Below are 16571 nucleotides of genomic sequence, written 5' to 3' on the forward strand. Positions count from 1 at the left end.
GTACAGATGAAAACTAAAAAGGATTTTAAAAAAGGAATTGATTAGAAGTTGGTTTAAAAAAAGAATGAAAAAATATTTTAAAAAAACAGAGGGAATGTGATCTGGCGGGAGACTAGGAAAACATCATACAATAGATTTAGGGTATATTTTGGTCTGTTAGAAGAAACTGTATCCCAAAATTTTAAAGAAAGAAAAACATATATACACAAAAAGTAAGGTTAAATACAATGAAGAGATAGAGTATGAATGTAAAAATGAAAAATTAAAAAAGATTTTAAAAAAGGAATTGAAAAGATACTGGTTGAAAAAGAAAAGAAGAAAAATTCAACTAATAGAAAAAGAGAAAAATAAATTTTAAAATATTAACGCTGAAAGACTAAAGCATCATGGGAAAAAAGCCATGAATTCTATGTGCTGTATTTCCCTAGTGCTGGGTTTTGCTGTTCTCATTGATCGGTAAATTTGGTCTTGGCTGCCTGTTCTTGCTGATCTTCTGGGGGAAGGGCCTATTGCAGTGATTCAAAAATGTCTTTGCCGGAGGCGGAATTGCCCCGCCCTTGCCGGGGGCCAGGCTAAATAATCTGCTCAGGTTTGCTCTCGGTAGCTTTTTTCCCTGAAAGCTTTCCAATCAGCTTTGGAGGATGAGAGTGAAAATGACGGCCTCCCAATCTCTGGTCCCGGAGATGCTGAGAACTCGGGGCCCCCACTCCTCAGTGCGCCGAGAGAAAAGCAATCACTCCCGTCTCCCTGGTCTCCAGCCGCACTCTGTGTTCACCTGGCTTGTGACCGAGCAAGTAAACTCTGGCACACGACCCCATTTGGAGTCTCCAAACCCAGCAGATCCCTGTGGTGCACTCCTGCGCCGCTCCTCCCGGGGGGGTAAGGGGAGTCTCCCCAGATCTGCCACTTATTGGGTCCCTGCTGGAAGAGCAGTGGCCCAACTGTGCCACGGATCATGGTTTATGGCAACCCCGAGCTGAGAGCCCACTCCTCAGCTCTGTCTTTGCAGCCGGCTTTCCCGCTCTGATACCTGGAAGCTCTGCCACACTCTGGCAACCCTGGTCTTTCTGTGACCCCGAGGGTCCTGAGACCACACTGTCCCAGCGAGGGTTCCACCCCCCGCTTAGCCACTGGAGCGGCATCCCTCAGTGGAGCAGACTTGTAAAATTTCCGATTTTGTGCTCTGCTGCTCTATCACTTGCTTGTAGTGGCTGACGGAGGCTCTCTCCCCCTGTGGTCTATTTTCCTGAACATCGCGCCGGATTCACTTCTCCACACGTCCTACCTTCCAGAAATTGGTTACTTTTCTGTTCACAGAGTTGCTGTTATTCTTTTCTTCCATCTCCTGTTGAGTTTGTAGGTGTTCAGAATGGTCTGATAACTATCTAGCTGAATTGCTGGGACCAGACTAAATTTAGGTCTCCTACTCTTCTGCCATCTGGCTCCTCCTCCACTAATATCTACTTTTAATTTGCTCATATATGTCTCTCATATACAAATTTGTATTATGTCATTTTACCCTAAAGTGATCACATTGCTCTTCTAAATGACATCTCTGGATACAACTGAAGCCTAGTGGAAAAAGGATGGACTGGATATTATAATACCTGCATTCTAGTTTCAATCTAGCACAACATATTCCATATGTGATCAGGGTTTCTTAATCTGAAAATAGGAATAATGTTTACCTCACAAAACTGTTATAAATATTGGTAAGTACTGTTTTTATAAAAATGGAAAAATACGACATAAATGCAATGTTGTATTTTTATTCATCATCACCATGATACATCTAAAAGGCAAATTGTTTATTTTTAATCCTGATTTCCAGCACATCTTATCCAAAAATAATGGTATGGGTAGTGAAAGGCCAAGCTATACTATAGGTAAATCATTATATCTAAGATTTCTGACTGGTGAAGTCTAGAAGCATAGAGGTGACCCTTGCTCCAAAAATTCTAATTTCCCTTCTAATCAAGAATTGATTAAACTAATTAATAAAAATAATAAATGCAAGGATTGTTTTTAAATGTAGATTATCTCTTTTCAACAAGTGTCTCTTCTTTAGCATGGCATTTTATCACTCAAAGAAAATTACCAGAACTTTGCTGTATGACTGGTGAGGCTTTCATCATCTGTTTGATCTTTTAACAAGGTACTAAGCTACTGGCCAACTGAAATGAATGTCCAATTTCCAACTCTTTAGAATATTTTGAAACAGATGTTAACATTTTACTTTGTTGTTCCTTAATATTTGTCTTTTGAATCAACTGCAAGCTTCTTCTGGTGTAAATATTTTCTTTCATGCCTTAGCTGTTTGATCACTTTATTTTTCCTGACTAATGTTTCACATTTTGCTCTTTGATACTCCCTGGTCAGACCCTTTGGGTCCAAGACTTCAAAGTAAACCAGACCAAATGGCACACAAGACCAATTCTATCCAAGCATTTTAAATTCAAATGTAGTTCTTCAAAATACTTGATGTGCTTTATGAAAAATCACTTCCTTTCTTCCACTCATCACTAGTAAATCTAAAGCATCTTTAAGTAAAAGGCAAAAAAATTAATGTGATTTTTGTCTGCATTATGTTTTTGGAGTTCTTTCTCATACAGCTTGATTTAGACAACATGAAGAAGAATTAGCAATCACATTTACTTCCTGTCAGACCACTGCTCCCTAAAAGTTACTTCAAAAGGCAATTATCACATATGAAAGAAGACACTAGAGCTTTACTGTGAACTTATTTTTATTATACTCAAAAGGGTTTTTTTTTTTTTTTAACAAATAAAATGTAGGCTATTTTTACAAAATATTGTTTTCATGCTTGGAAAACAACTGTTTGTTTCCTATGACCACAAGTTTTGGTATGTGAAACTAAGATTATTAATTTATGTACTTTAATAAGTAGGCCATCAAAAGAGAAAATTTTCCCATTAAGCAAGGAGCTTCTTGAGGACAGGAATCTATCTTACCCATTTTTGCACATCCAGCAGCCAGAAGAGAAGGTGCTCAATAAATATTGTCTTAATAATTAAAGGAAGGAATGACTAAGCAATTTATTTTAAGATTATTAGTGATGGCCTAATAAAAATTTAAGTAAGAAACCTATAATCTATCTTATAAAGATAAAAGGGTAATTTATAAATGAGTCCCTTTTAAAACACATTCCATGACTTCAAACCACAATTCTTGGTAATGGAGTGACAGAACTGATTTCAGAGAACCCAAAGAGCAAGATACAAATGGATACTATTAAATAAAATCACAAAGCAATTGAACAATACGATTAAGGTCTCTAGATTAGATAACAGTATTACCTTAATTTTAATTTCCTTGTTTTGATATTTGTTTTGTGGTTATGTAAGAAAATTCCTTACTTTAGGAAATACAAACAAATATTTAGGGGTAAAAGGGCATCATATGCATCAATTACTCTTAAATGACTAAAAAAATATTAATATACACATACACCTATATGTGTAAGAAAAAAGAAATAAAGCAAATGTAGTGAAATGTTGACATTTGGGGAATCGAGTGAAGGCTATACACGGATTCTTGTACTAGTTTGAAACTTCTATGTACTGAAAATAATGCCAAAATTAAACACTCAAAAAATAAAAGAATTATATTGTTAAAATATCTAAATAAACAAATAACACAAAAATCTGTATCAAAAGCATCTGGCTAAGAACAGAATAAAATAAACTTTCCTGTCTTGGAGGCCAACATAAACTGAATTCCATAGCAGAAGTGATCAAATAAATGTCTCCAAACTTAAACATAGACTTTCAAGTGTAGACTCTGCCCCATTACCTCTGATACTTCCAATGACTTAACTTGGGTCTTAATATACAACTATATCTTATGGAACAAGGAATTTAATTTAGAAAGAGTAGAAAATACTATGAGAATGCTTTTCCTCAGTCTTTTAAGGAACACACATTATCACTGGAAGAATCTGGCCAGGCTTCTTGCCTAAAATTTACCTAATACAGGATGAAATGAAATTAATTAGTAAGCATTATAAGGTGAAGAAGGTCAATAATCTGTTAACCTCTCTGCCAATTCAATGAAATATCAATATTAGATATCTTTTGGACACTGGGAAAAACTCACTGTCTACTCTTTTAAAAGTATATGGAAAATTAAAATATGTTAATAAAGCTAGTTTTGTGTCAGAAAGTAATATCACTAATAATTAATGAAATATACATTTTATCAAATATTACAAAGTTTAAGACACAACTCAGAAAAAAAGAAAACATATTCTTACCCAATTGGGAAATCAACATCATCACCATGAGCTGTCATGTGATAAAGTCCAAATTTAGCCAATTTAACATGTCCCTACAATAATAATAATAAAAATCACTATTAAATGTTTTAATATTAGTAGCAGGAAAAAGTATCATTATATATTTCATAAGTAAGGAAATCATCAGATAGTCAGATACATTAAGAAAAAAAATTAATTTACCATAATTTTAGTTTACCATAATTTTATTAAAAACTATTTGCCAATGTTTGAAACCTGCTTTATACTCATTACAAATATATGTATATGTATACATGTATGTATGTATATACACACACATATATATATATTACTTACATATAGATCTCAAAACAACAAATAACACTTAAAAATTTTTGTTTATATTTTCCAGGTATTTTGACAAAACAAAAACAGCTGAAATGTTCTCGTTTGTCTTTAATCCCTACTTAGGGGGCGCCTGAGTGGCTCAGTCGTTAAGTGTCTGCCTTCGGCTCAGGTCATGATCCCAGGGTCCCTAGGGTCCTGGGATCAAACCCTGCATGGGGCTCCCTGCTCTGCAGGAAGCCTGCTTCTCCCTCTCCCACTCCCCCTACGTGTGTTCCCTCTCTTTCTGTCTCTCTCTCTGTCAAATAGATAAAGTCTAAAAAAAAAAAAAAAAATCCCTGCTTAGAACATTTTTTGGTAATTTTAATAAAAGAATTTTTTTTTAAGGACTTGCAAGTCCATTCATAATGTTATAATTTAACCCTGACACGGGAGTTCTTAACTTGAAAAGATCAGGTCACAAATCAAGATATAAGTGAATCTGCTAGATTTCTAACAATTTTTATATTGTTTGAGAAAGCCATAATTATCACAAAAGTGAGGTTCTTAATAAAAAGCAAATATAAATTTTATAAGTCTCTTAAGTTTTCCTCCTTTTAGATATTTAAGACCTTAAAAAAGTTAAGGTGATTTTAAGATTTGTTTTCTTGTTCTCAAGAACTTTATTTCCCAGCACTATAAAACGTTTATATATTAAAAAAACTCAGATTGGTTAGATACTCCACTGATATAAAAATGAAATTAGTGAGTACCACTTTAGCTTTTATGATTTTTAATATCACAGGGTAATAGTAGTAAAAGTCTGGGAAAGAATCAGAGGAAAAGAATAATCCTACTAATACAAAAAATAATTCCCCAGAAAAAATTCTCTCAAAACTATTTTTTATATACTTATGACAAAAATGGAAGTATGATTATTCCTGAAAACATACCATCTTGCTACCATAATTTTCTTATAGGAGTTGACCTGCTTCTTATTAATCCCCCACAAGATTTCCAAGTAGAGAAGTGGCATTCCAATAAGAAAAGAAGCTAGGTATGAACAACTGGTAAATAAAGAAGATAAATGGAGAAAAAAATAAAAAAGAAAAAATAGGGAAGAAGAAAAATAAAGAGGAGAAAATACAGTGCAGCTGTGTTATGACAAAATACTCCATGTAAATAGAGAAGCTTTCTTAAAATGAAAGCAAATTCAGAAGAGAATGGACTGCGAAGTTACCATACCTATTTTCCAGAAAGCAAATGAAAGGAAAAACCCAACATGAAGTTAGAAAATGAATCTTGGGAAAAAAAGAATAATGCATGTGAAAAACACATGGATTTATATAATTTAAAGATAGCTATTTTTTTTCTAACCACCAAAAAGATATCACTTTCATAGAGCCATTTCATTATGAATATTATTAAAATATATTTGTACTCTATAGTCCCTCTGAGTGGGTTTGATTTCAGTAGCTTCCAACAACAAACAAATATTTAATGTATTATTTGGCAATTACCTTTCGGTCCAAAAGAATATTATGAGGAGACAGCGCTCGGTGTACTATACCATGTTTGTTCATATACTGCAAACCTTGAAGTACCTCAAATGCAATGCACAAAACCTTTGAATAGCTACAAAGAAGACAAAAAGTCACAGATCAATAGATCAATTACAAAGCAGATACAGAATCTGTTTTAAAGAATGAAATGAGGTTATAAAAATTCAGAGTTATATTTTTATTATCCCTCTTCTATTCAGAGAAAATACAATCTATACAATTTATAAAATATCCACTATATACATATTTTGGATTTTCTGATTACAACAGAATTGATCTGGCAAAGATCCTACAGTTTCCTAAGGCTACTCTAATAGCAGTATTTGTTTTTCCAGGGAGGGAGTTGAATTTTGGTGGTGTGCAATTAACCTTCTGCAGGTTTGGCTTTGCCAAATTACCAGAAAAGTTTCAGATATATGGCAGAACTAAGTCAAGGAAAACCACTGTTCCTGCTCAAGACAAAATGCCTAAGTCCCTGAAAAATGGCTAAAATATGTTCTATGGTAGATATACATGAGGTTACTTTCCATATCAATCCACAAAACAACCTCCAGCAATTTATGATTTATCAAACATTTCTCTTTAATTCTTTCTAAGCCATCTTCCACCCTGATGCCCAGTTTCTCTCTCTCTCTCTCTCCATCTCTTTCCATTTTTTTTTTTTTAATCAAGCACCATTCATGTGGGAAGTCAGGAATGAGATACCCAAAAGTAGGAAAGACTAATTCAAACCCAATCTCACAAACTATCAATATTAACATTTTGGTATAGATTTCTTTTCTACCCATTTTTTTTTTTGCCATCTTGAATTAGACTTTTAAAAAATTAATATCTACAGGCAATCACTACAAGTAATTTTTAAAAAAGATATAATTAAGCCAACAGTAGAGATAAAATGGAATTATAAAAAAAATAAGCTAGCATAATAAAAGGAAAAAAAGCACAGAGAACAAATGGAACAATTAGAAAATAACAGATTTTAATTAGGATGTATCAATCATTATATTAAATGTAAATGTAAACATCTAAACTCACCAATTCAAAGCTAAGAATTGTCAGATTGGATAGGAATTAAGAATCAATTATATTCAGGCTATAAGCAACCCACATTAAATAAAAGATGTAAATTAAAAGGATGGAATAACAGGTTACTGATTATCATGGGCTTGCTTGGAGGGATGGGTTGACTACAAAGAGTATGTGGAAATTTTACTTGATGGAACTGTTATCTTGATTTTGATGATGATTACACTACTGAGTTTGTCAAACTGATCTGTACACTGAAAAGGTTATATTTTAAAATATGTAAAGTACAGCTCAAAAAATGTGATGTTAAAAAAAGTAAGCTGAATAAAATTTTCCAAAAAAAAAAAAAAAACAACAAACTTGCAACACAACTCCCTCCTCTAAATTAAAACCATAAGAAAGAACAAGACATGAAAAGTGAAAATCCCTCTCATCTCATTCTAGTCTGACTTTCCAGAGGTATCCACCCTTAGCAGTTTCTGTTTTCAATTCTTCTGATGGCTAGACTTGTAGTTAATATAATTAAGTCTTCTTCGCTATGCAAGATGATATAGTTAACATACTTTTACAACTTTCCCATTTTCCTTTCCCAACTCCTGATTTTTATTAGTTATATTATTTTTACATTATCCAATTTCATAAGTGTAATAAAAGAAATCTACATTTCTTTCTTGAAGGCTAAATTAATAAACAAGCAAATACATAATATGACATCGTGATTAAGTGCTAAGGAGAAAAAGTAGGGAAGAGAGAATTTGGGGTAGCAGGATGCTAATACATATAGAGTGTGATCAAGGAAGGCCTCACTAAGGTGACATTTGTGCAGAAATCTAAAAGAAGTGAAAAAGACATGCAGCTCTCTGGGAAATAGGTGATTCAGGCAGAGGGCACAGTAAGCAAGTCCTGAACTGGGAGACGGCACAGCAGTTCAAAAAGTGCAATGAAGCCACTGTGCATGCAGTAGAATGAGCCAAGAGTAAGGTATTAAGAGATGAAGTCAGAGACATAACAAGGAGCCAGATCATGTAGGCCACTTAGGCCACTGTAAAGACTTTGGCTTTCATTCTGAGGCAGACAGGAAGTGATTGTCACATTGCCATACTATGATTAGTAAATATTCACTGTAGAACTAAGAAAAATATATATACCTAAGCCACTTAATCCCCAGTTCTCAGCAAAAACATCCCAGTCATCAGGATTTAATAGATACTATAATTTTATAACTATTCATGAAGGTTATCATGAGCTACCATCATTTTTTATATCTCCTATTACTCATTTTGTACTTATATTTTTATTTAGCTAGAATACATCCATGAGAAAATTTTTCATAAGTGTGACATGAGTAGGACATTTTAAAGCATGACAGATCTTAAAATGTTTTATTCTTATCTTTAAACTTGGAAAAAGATTTCTCCATTGTCTTTAAGTGTTCTTTATTAATAGTACGAAGTCCAGTATCAATGTAATTTTGTTGTTGATAGCTTGTTATTCCTTTCTGGAAGCTTAGGATTCTTTTTTACTTTATCCTTAGACTTGTAAAATTTTAGTCCAGTGTGTCCAGAGTGTGGGCATTTGTGCGTTTATGTTAGTAAGCAATAGGTGTGCCCTTTTAATCTGAAGACTCACATGTTCTATTAGCAGAAGAATTAACAAGGAAAAGTTGATTTGTTAGGTCTTTGACTGTTTTCTCCCTCTACTGTATCTTTTATTTAGAACTCTTAGTGGACAGGCAAAAATAAGATCCATTCTCCAGATCAAGTTTCTGTTTTATTTCCTATGAGCATGGCCTTTAGTCCTCTCTCTTCTATTTGATTTCCAGACTCTTTGTTCTATTCTGTAGTTGTTCCTTTTCAATAGATCCTATTCTCTGGTATGGATAGAGTATTCTTTTGAGTCTCTCTGGGATAGTTACTAGAATTCTGCTTATTCAGGGGAGGGGAAAAAGAGGTTATCTTCATTTCCTCTGGGGTAAGTTTTTTTGTTTTTTTTTGTTTTCCTCCCTTGGCTCTCTTTCTCTCAGATTATTTTTTTTCCTCAAATGTCAGATAATCCCTGGTTGTCAGCCATATTTCAAAATAAATTGATATTCTCCATGAAGTATGTAAAAAAGAAACAATAAAAGTTACTATTTATAAGGAATGCTTATTTAAACTATTTCTCTTTATCAAATAGTTTCCCCCATATTATAAGCCACAACAGTCACTCTAAAGCAAATAGGGAATGTGTGAAACAAAAACAATTTTAAATTAATGGAGTTTTCATAAACATCCTCAAAAAATAAACCAACTATGGAAAGAAAAAGATGCCAAGCTTTAAAACAACTATAGTAACATTGATAAATATGTGCATATGAAAGAAGGCAAATGTCTCCCCTTTTAAAAACAAAAGAAAAAACTTTGCCTGAGATTGACTAACAAAATGTTAAGAACCTAGTTTTCTAAGCTCATCTGGCTCTATGAGTCACGTTTACAGTAGTAATCTCTTGTCCTTGTTCTTCTCTTTCTGACATAAACATACACAATTCATAAAATCTTAAAAGCTGATGCCATATTCAGCCGTGACACTAGAGGGCCTCAGTTGCACACTGCTTCAATATAGAGGGCTTTCTTAAGAAATTAAAACCAAACCTTTAAAGTGATTTTTCCATTTAAACCAGTTCTGAAACAGCTGAACACAGAAGACTGCATGTTCTATTTTGTCTACTTGCTTTTGCTGATTGTAAGATATAACTGGACAGGTTTAAAAAGCACATTCATGCTATTATCGAGTTGATGTATATATATGCTGAAATAATTTTTAAAAATTCAAACATAAGAAACCTGAAGTTCATGACAAACGTTTTCTTAGCTATTACTTGAGACTACACATGAATTACAGCTAATGGACTCAGTATTCTTCAGTATAAATCAGAGTAAATCAGATTTGCTTATCTGCCCTTTTGTATTCTTAGGATTTAGTTTTTAAAATTTATTTCAAAATATAACATATAAGGTGGGGCGCCTGGGTGGCTCAGTCGTTAAGCATCTGCCTTCAGCTCAGGTCATGATTCCAGGGTTCTGAGATGGAGCCCCGCATAGGGCTCTCTGCCCAGCGGGAAGCCTGCTTCTCCCTCTCCATTCCCCTGCTTGTGTTCCCTCTCTCACTGTGTCTCTGTCAAATAAATAAATAAAATCTTTAAAATAAAAAAAATAAAATATAAGGTATAAGGAGAAGAAAAGATAGCATTATTTTCTGTAACAAGAAGGAATCAGTATTTGTGAAATTCTGTATACTTTTTGCTTTTAAAACTATGTTCTTTAATACAGCCAATAATTTAGATCACAAAATCTTTTAAAAAATTATTTTGAAGTAGCTAATGCAATTATAACACAACAGCAAGGTAAAAAAAAAAAAAAAATCATATGTCCAGTAATAGCTTGTTGCAGTTAATTGAAAATGGACTCCAGAAGGAGAGTTAGGATTAAGAGAGCGGGATTCACCCAATTAAAAAAAACAAAACAAAACAAAACAAAACGATGTTGGCAGGGGATAATAGGACTTCATCCTACACAATTCCCAAGTTAGAATCTTGTTAAAAAAGAAATCAATCACTAATCTAGAAAATGTAAATGAAACTTCAAGTCAGAAAATATTCTCTTCCTTTTGAAATTTTCAGTTACTACTGTTAACTCCCAAAGACTGCGAGGCTAGCATTTACTTTGTTACCATTGTCCTTGACACTCTGAAAAGTTTAATGAGCATAAGAATTTTTGGTAATCATAAACACATAGATATGGCCAAAAGGTAGCTTTCAAAATAATATCACTAATAATTTTTAATAAAGCAAGATGATCTTTTAAAATACTTTATATTTAAACATATCAATTAAAGGGCTATTAGCTGCTTGGTATTGTGTCACACTGCTGTGTTTTTAGGCTCCATGGGTATCAAGAGAAAGAACTGATCTCTACAATCAAGAAACCTACAGTATAGTTGGAAAGACAGATTTATAAACTGATAATTTTAATAGAATTTCAATATAATCCAATAATTAAGTTAGCAGAGGAGAATTAATCATCCGTTTCTTCTGTGTAACAAGAAAAAGAAAACATGAATATCTATTTATTACATTGGTGAAACCAAAACAGATCTACAAAAATAAATCACTGTACCCTGAGACAGGTACTAACTTATTCAACTTGTAATCCCTATACCTATCACAGTGACTGTAAGGTAGGTGTTCAATAAATATGTATCAATAGGTGTTCAATGTATGTACGCAATGACATCCCATGATGGTGCAAGAGGGTGCAAATAATAAGACTAAGCTCTTCACCATTAATGAAATAACAGCTCAAAAAAGGATATTACACTTGTAATGGATTAACAGTGTCAACCTCATTTATAGAAGGTTGATTTCTTGTAAGCTGACTTAGAGGTTTTTTTTGAAAGAAAGAAAATCCTGCCATTTGCGACAATATGGATAAATCTGGAGGACATTATGTTAAGTGAAATAAGCTGGACACAGAAGGACAGATACTGCCTGATTCCACTTACATAAGGTTTAAAAAAACAGTCAAATTTATAGAAGCAGAGAATAGAACAACGGTTATAAGGGACTGGGTAGAGAAGAAAATGGTTACCAGGGAATGGGGAGAGAGGAATATCAATTGATTTAAAGTGTCAGTTGTGCAATATAAGTTCTGGGGATCTGCTGTACAACATAGTGTCGATAGTTAACAATACTGTATTGCCCACTTAAAATTTTGTTAGGAGGGTAGATCTCATTTGTTAAGAGTGTAGATAAGTGTTCTTATCACACAAAAATAAAAAGGACACAAAGAAACTGTTAGAGAAGTGATAGATATGCCTATTACCTTGATTGCAGTGATGGTTTCACAGGTATATTCCTATGTCCAAACTCAAATGTATACATTGAATATTTGCAGTTTCCTTGTATATCAATTATACCTCAATACAGTTATTAAAAAAAGAAATAAGGACAAAGTCCTATCAGCCTCAAACCATCAGTTCTTTTGGTATTTGCAATGTTTCCAAAAAGAGATGTTATTCAGATTGCAAGAAATAGAGGCCAAGAAAGAGTGAGAGGTCAGGGTTGCTGAGATAGATTTGGAAGTCATTCACAATAGGTGGTAACTAAAACCACACATGCTATTTCCTCTGATCCATAATCCATGATATTTCTAAGGGCCACTCCACAAGCCAAAATACCCATACTGTCAGCAAACCAAGGGAGCAAACACACTTCTGGATTCTATGAGTTCAAGATGTTCTTTCACCTTATAAAACCTGATCACTCCCACAGAAATTTTCCTTTTGGTCTAAAACTTTGCTTACTTGGTATCAGCCCGAAGTAAAATGTTAAAGGAGAGTAAACACAGATGAAAATTAGCTACTGTGTGATTTAGGAAATGGAGAGGAAAAATGAAATACTAATGACTAATGTTCAGATAATAATACAACTGTTAACCCTGTGTTATCTTCAACCTAAACTCTCCTCCTATAACTTCAAGACCATAGAGCTCAAGTAGTATATAATTTTTAATAGCTCACTGGTCTATAATTCCGAATTTGGAGGGGGGTATTTTCAGTGGTGAGCTAACGTCTTTGAGGCTCTTATAATCTGCCACTTATCACTTATTAAATTTTAACATTTTGTTAAAAATACCACACTATTTAACAGAGCAATTTTTTTTCTAAAGAGAAAAAAAGAAAGTTTTTGGACTTGAAAAAGGAAATAACTTATTTCACTACTGGATACACATGTTTTAGCCTGAAAGGTTACCCATCCATGCTAAATTTAAATTTGCTTCAGATTCAGATGTTTTGAAATGGAAGTTGCATTGATTAACTGCTTACCTAAAGATTATTTTGTAATAGGCCTAGAAAAAAAATCAGTCCATCTGTCCCTAAATTGTGAGATTGGGCATATTTTATAATTTGGTTCTCACTCAAAATAAAAAAAAAAAAGTTGAAAGCTATCAACCTGGAATGTAACTAATTCTCAATGGGATACAATAAATTGGGGAATTAATTTTCTGACTCGAATACTAGATAACTTTCCCTTCTCATCACAAACTTAATTTGGTAAGATCAAAATACATATGGAAAGCATAGTCTAGTGGTTTGGGGTTCAGACATAAAGCCAGGAGACTCTGTCACTGATTTGCTTTGCTTGGAGAATGTTCCAATTTCATCCTGCCTCAGTCCGCATATGTATAAAGTGGGAAATGTAACACCAAAAAGGGGCTGAATGGAGATCAATGAGCTATTGGTCCTGCACAGAATCCCGGCTCATCGTAAAAGCAGAACAAAACAAACAAAAAGCCCAAGTCCTTCTCAAAAAAACCCAGGGTTTCTATAGTAAATTCTATTAACATTTTGTTTATCTATCTATCCATCTATTGTCTATTTCTCCATCTACATTCCATAAATTAACAAAGATTGTAAACTGGGCTCTCCAACGATTTGCATGACACAATAAAATCAGCAAAGTGGTTTTCTAATTTCTCTGTGAGAAAAAAAATTGGTATTTGATAAGGAGGATTAGAGGATCCTGGGGTGAGCTAGTTATTTCTGCAACATCAATTTTTCTTTTCCCAAGCAGCTATACTATCCTGGCACAGACATTCCAAAAACATTTCTTCCACCATAGTTACTGACACTGGCAGTGCAAACACACTGGGTAATAAATCCCACTTCCCATGCCCTGGCAGCATTTGGGACCATACAAAGTTGTAACTTTTCTTTACGAAGGAACCTACGGTGGCTCATGTTTGCTTGGATCTGTACCGTAGCTCATTCTGAAGTTTTGTTTTTTTTTAAACTTTATTTACAAATTCCTATTGTTGAGAATTTTGATTTGAGATCAACATTTTCCTTTTTGGCAATCTGCCACCTTACCCCCAACCCATCATAACAAACAACTGGAGAGGGCCTGCATTTTATGCACATGTTTAGTTTAGTGTCTGCAAGACAACATAGTGCAAACAAAAGTCTGTCAAACTGAAATGTTCAGTTAAATGATGTGTTGGTCTGTCTTCAACAAATTATAAGAGATTTGGTTGATGAAAATTTCCTATTCACAGTTTCTATTCTATTTATCAGAATTGGGGTGATACAGTGATGCTATTTACATCAAAGAATCCAAAAAATTCAAATTTTATTCTTAACTACTGCTATCAACCTTGCAAAGTTCCTATATTCATAAAGAAGGCAGAATAAAGCAAGATCACATTAATAGTTGGGCCTTTGTCTCCAAACCTAATGTAGAACTCTAGGGAGCTTTGCTTACCTACGTAGTTCCTTTTTTCCAAGACAGATCACCTGAATGAGTCAGTTCTATTTCTCCTAAACTTCAACTAGAGTCACTGATCTTAACGCTGTGACACAAGGAAAATTAGATTCATTCCAGGAAGCTATGGAAAAGAGAGTAGTATGTGTATGCACCCATAGTATCCCATAATGATACCAGAACACAGTTAAAAAAGTGAAGGACAATTCTATTTTACTAACTGATGGAAAAGCATTATATTAATGAATAATATTAGTTGATATAGTCTAAATGGGGCCCCACTCCCTTTGCCCCAAAATGTCCGCATCTTAATCCCCAGAACCTGTGAATATTACCTTATTTGGAAAAAAGGTCTTTGCATGTGATCATCATGGATTATCCAGCTGGGCACAAAACCATTGTCAAGTGTTTTTATAAGAAGAGACACACAAAGGAGGAGATATGAAGATGGAGACAGAGATTGGAATGATGTGGTCACAAGCCAAGGAAGCCAAGGAATGCTGATAGCCACCAGAAGTTGGAAAGGCAAGGAAGGATTCTTCCCAGGAGCCTCCAAAGAGAGTGGGCCCAATCAACAGCTTGATTTCTGACTACTGGTCTCCAGAACTGTGAAAGAATCAATTTCCAGTGTTTTAAGCCACTCAATTTGTGATAATTTGTTGCAGCAGCCATAGGAAACTAGTATAGTTGTTTATAAAGATGCACATGACATCAAGATGACTTGTTTTTCTTCATCATGATCTGACTATAACAGAGCAATTCTCCTTCATACTTTTCTTTAAATGATCTTTATTTAGATTAAATTACGAACAATAAAACACACTCATTTTAAACGTACCATGAGAAGAGTTTTGACAAATGTATACACGACCACAAGCACTGCCACAGTCAAGAAACAGAGCACTTCCATCACCTTGAAAGGATTCTCTTGCTCCTCTTCCCAGAAAATTTCCATATCCTACCCCTGGCTCGAAGCAACCACTGGTCTGTTTACCATCACTCTAGATAAAATTTGCCTTTTCAAGAGTTTCAAATAAATGGAACACTACAGCATTATTTTGTGTCTACATTTTTTTTTTTTACTCCGCATGATGTTCTTAAGATTCATCCATGTTGTTGCCTGCATTACCAGTTCTTTTTTTTTTTTTTATTGCTAAGTAGTATTTCACTAACTTGTTATCCATTCATCTGTTGAAGGACTTTTAATAGCTTCAGACTTTTAATAGCTAAGCACAATACAGTATTTTGCCAGGAAAGCAGTGGACACATTTACAATGAAATTTCACAAGGAAATAAACAACAATACAGAGTCCCAGATTTTGAGCAGTGTCATATTCTTAAAACTGTCATTATGGGAGAACAATTGAAAATTTGTGGCATAAACTAATAAGGAAGCACACTAAAACATGCAAATCGGGATTTTGTTTTTTTTTTTTTAATCTAAGATGTATGTGGCAGATTTGGGAATGTCCAGTCATTATCATGATGATTTTGATGCACTGCATTTGGACACGGATGTAAATGGTGTAAAAAAAACAGACATGAATGCTTTTCTTATGTCCTATCACCTAAGATAGGTAACACCAACAACTGACAAAATATCTACCTAGTGAATAAGCTAACATGAACAGAGAAAGTACAGTTAGCATATGGACAGTTACAGGATGCATTGACCAGAAACAGACTGCTTGCAGAGGAGAGCTACGACTTTCACTAACTTAGATGATCAGAAGAGAGAAAATCACATTTTCTCTTTTCTAGGTAATCTGGGAGGAATTTATAAGTAGGATATCAGTCATTCTTCATATAACCACTTTGTTTTCATCTTAAGTCACTGTCTGAAACAGCAACCTGTATTTATGACTTGTCATCTTAAACGAGAGTGCCCCACTTCTACCCTCCAAAACTGTTTCATAAAGAAAAATAGACAAAGCAATGTCATTGCTCTCTGATGGATACTTTTACTACTTAGCTCTCCAAGCTCATCTCCTTCACCTCTCCTCCCATGGACCCCCTGCACCTGCTTTATTCATCTGCTTGCATAGCAATGCCTTTTTGCACATGCTGTTTTCTCTGACCTTCTATCTGGTCTATGTGGATGACACCT

General features: G+C 34.2%; 1 protein-coding gene across 3 annotated transcripts in view; it reads right to left on the minus strand.

The window, feature by feature from the left end:
• Window positions 1–2127: 2127 nt before the first annotated feature.
• The window catches only part of LOC145720144 (TBC domain-containing protein kinase-like protein), a 54621-nt gene continuing 40177 nt past the window's right edge, over window positions 2128–16571 (minus strand). The window contains exons 4-6 of one of the 3 annotated variants that reach the window (XM_081812033.1): window positions 6100–6214; window positions 4274–4347; window positions 2128–3986 (exon numbers count right to left, since the gene is read on the minus strand). In XM_081812033.1, the coding sequence (XP_081668159.1) occupies window positions 3983–3986; window positions 4274–4347; window positions 6100–6214 (193 nt within the window). In that variant the 3' untranslated portion in view covers window positions 2128–3982. Of the gene's footprint in view, window positions 3987–4091; window positions 4348–6099; window positions 6215–16571 lie in introns of those variants that run through there. The other 2 variants (XM_081812035.1, XM_081812034.1) reach the window with 2 other exon arrangements.

This window comes from Leptonychotes weddellii, chromosome 2, assembly GCF_054177405.1.
Source record: "Leptonychotes weddellii isolate Sample4059 chromosome 2, ASM5417740v2, whole genome shotgun sequence".
In the NCBI taxonomy this organism is placed as follows: Eukaryota; Metazoa; Chordata; class Mammalia; order Carnivora; family Phocidae; genus Leptonychotes; species Leptonychotes weddellii.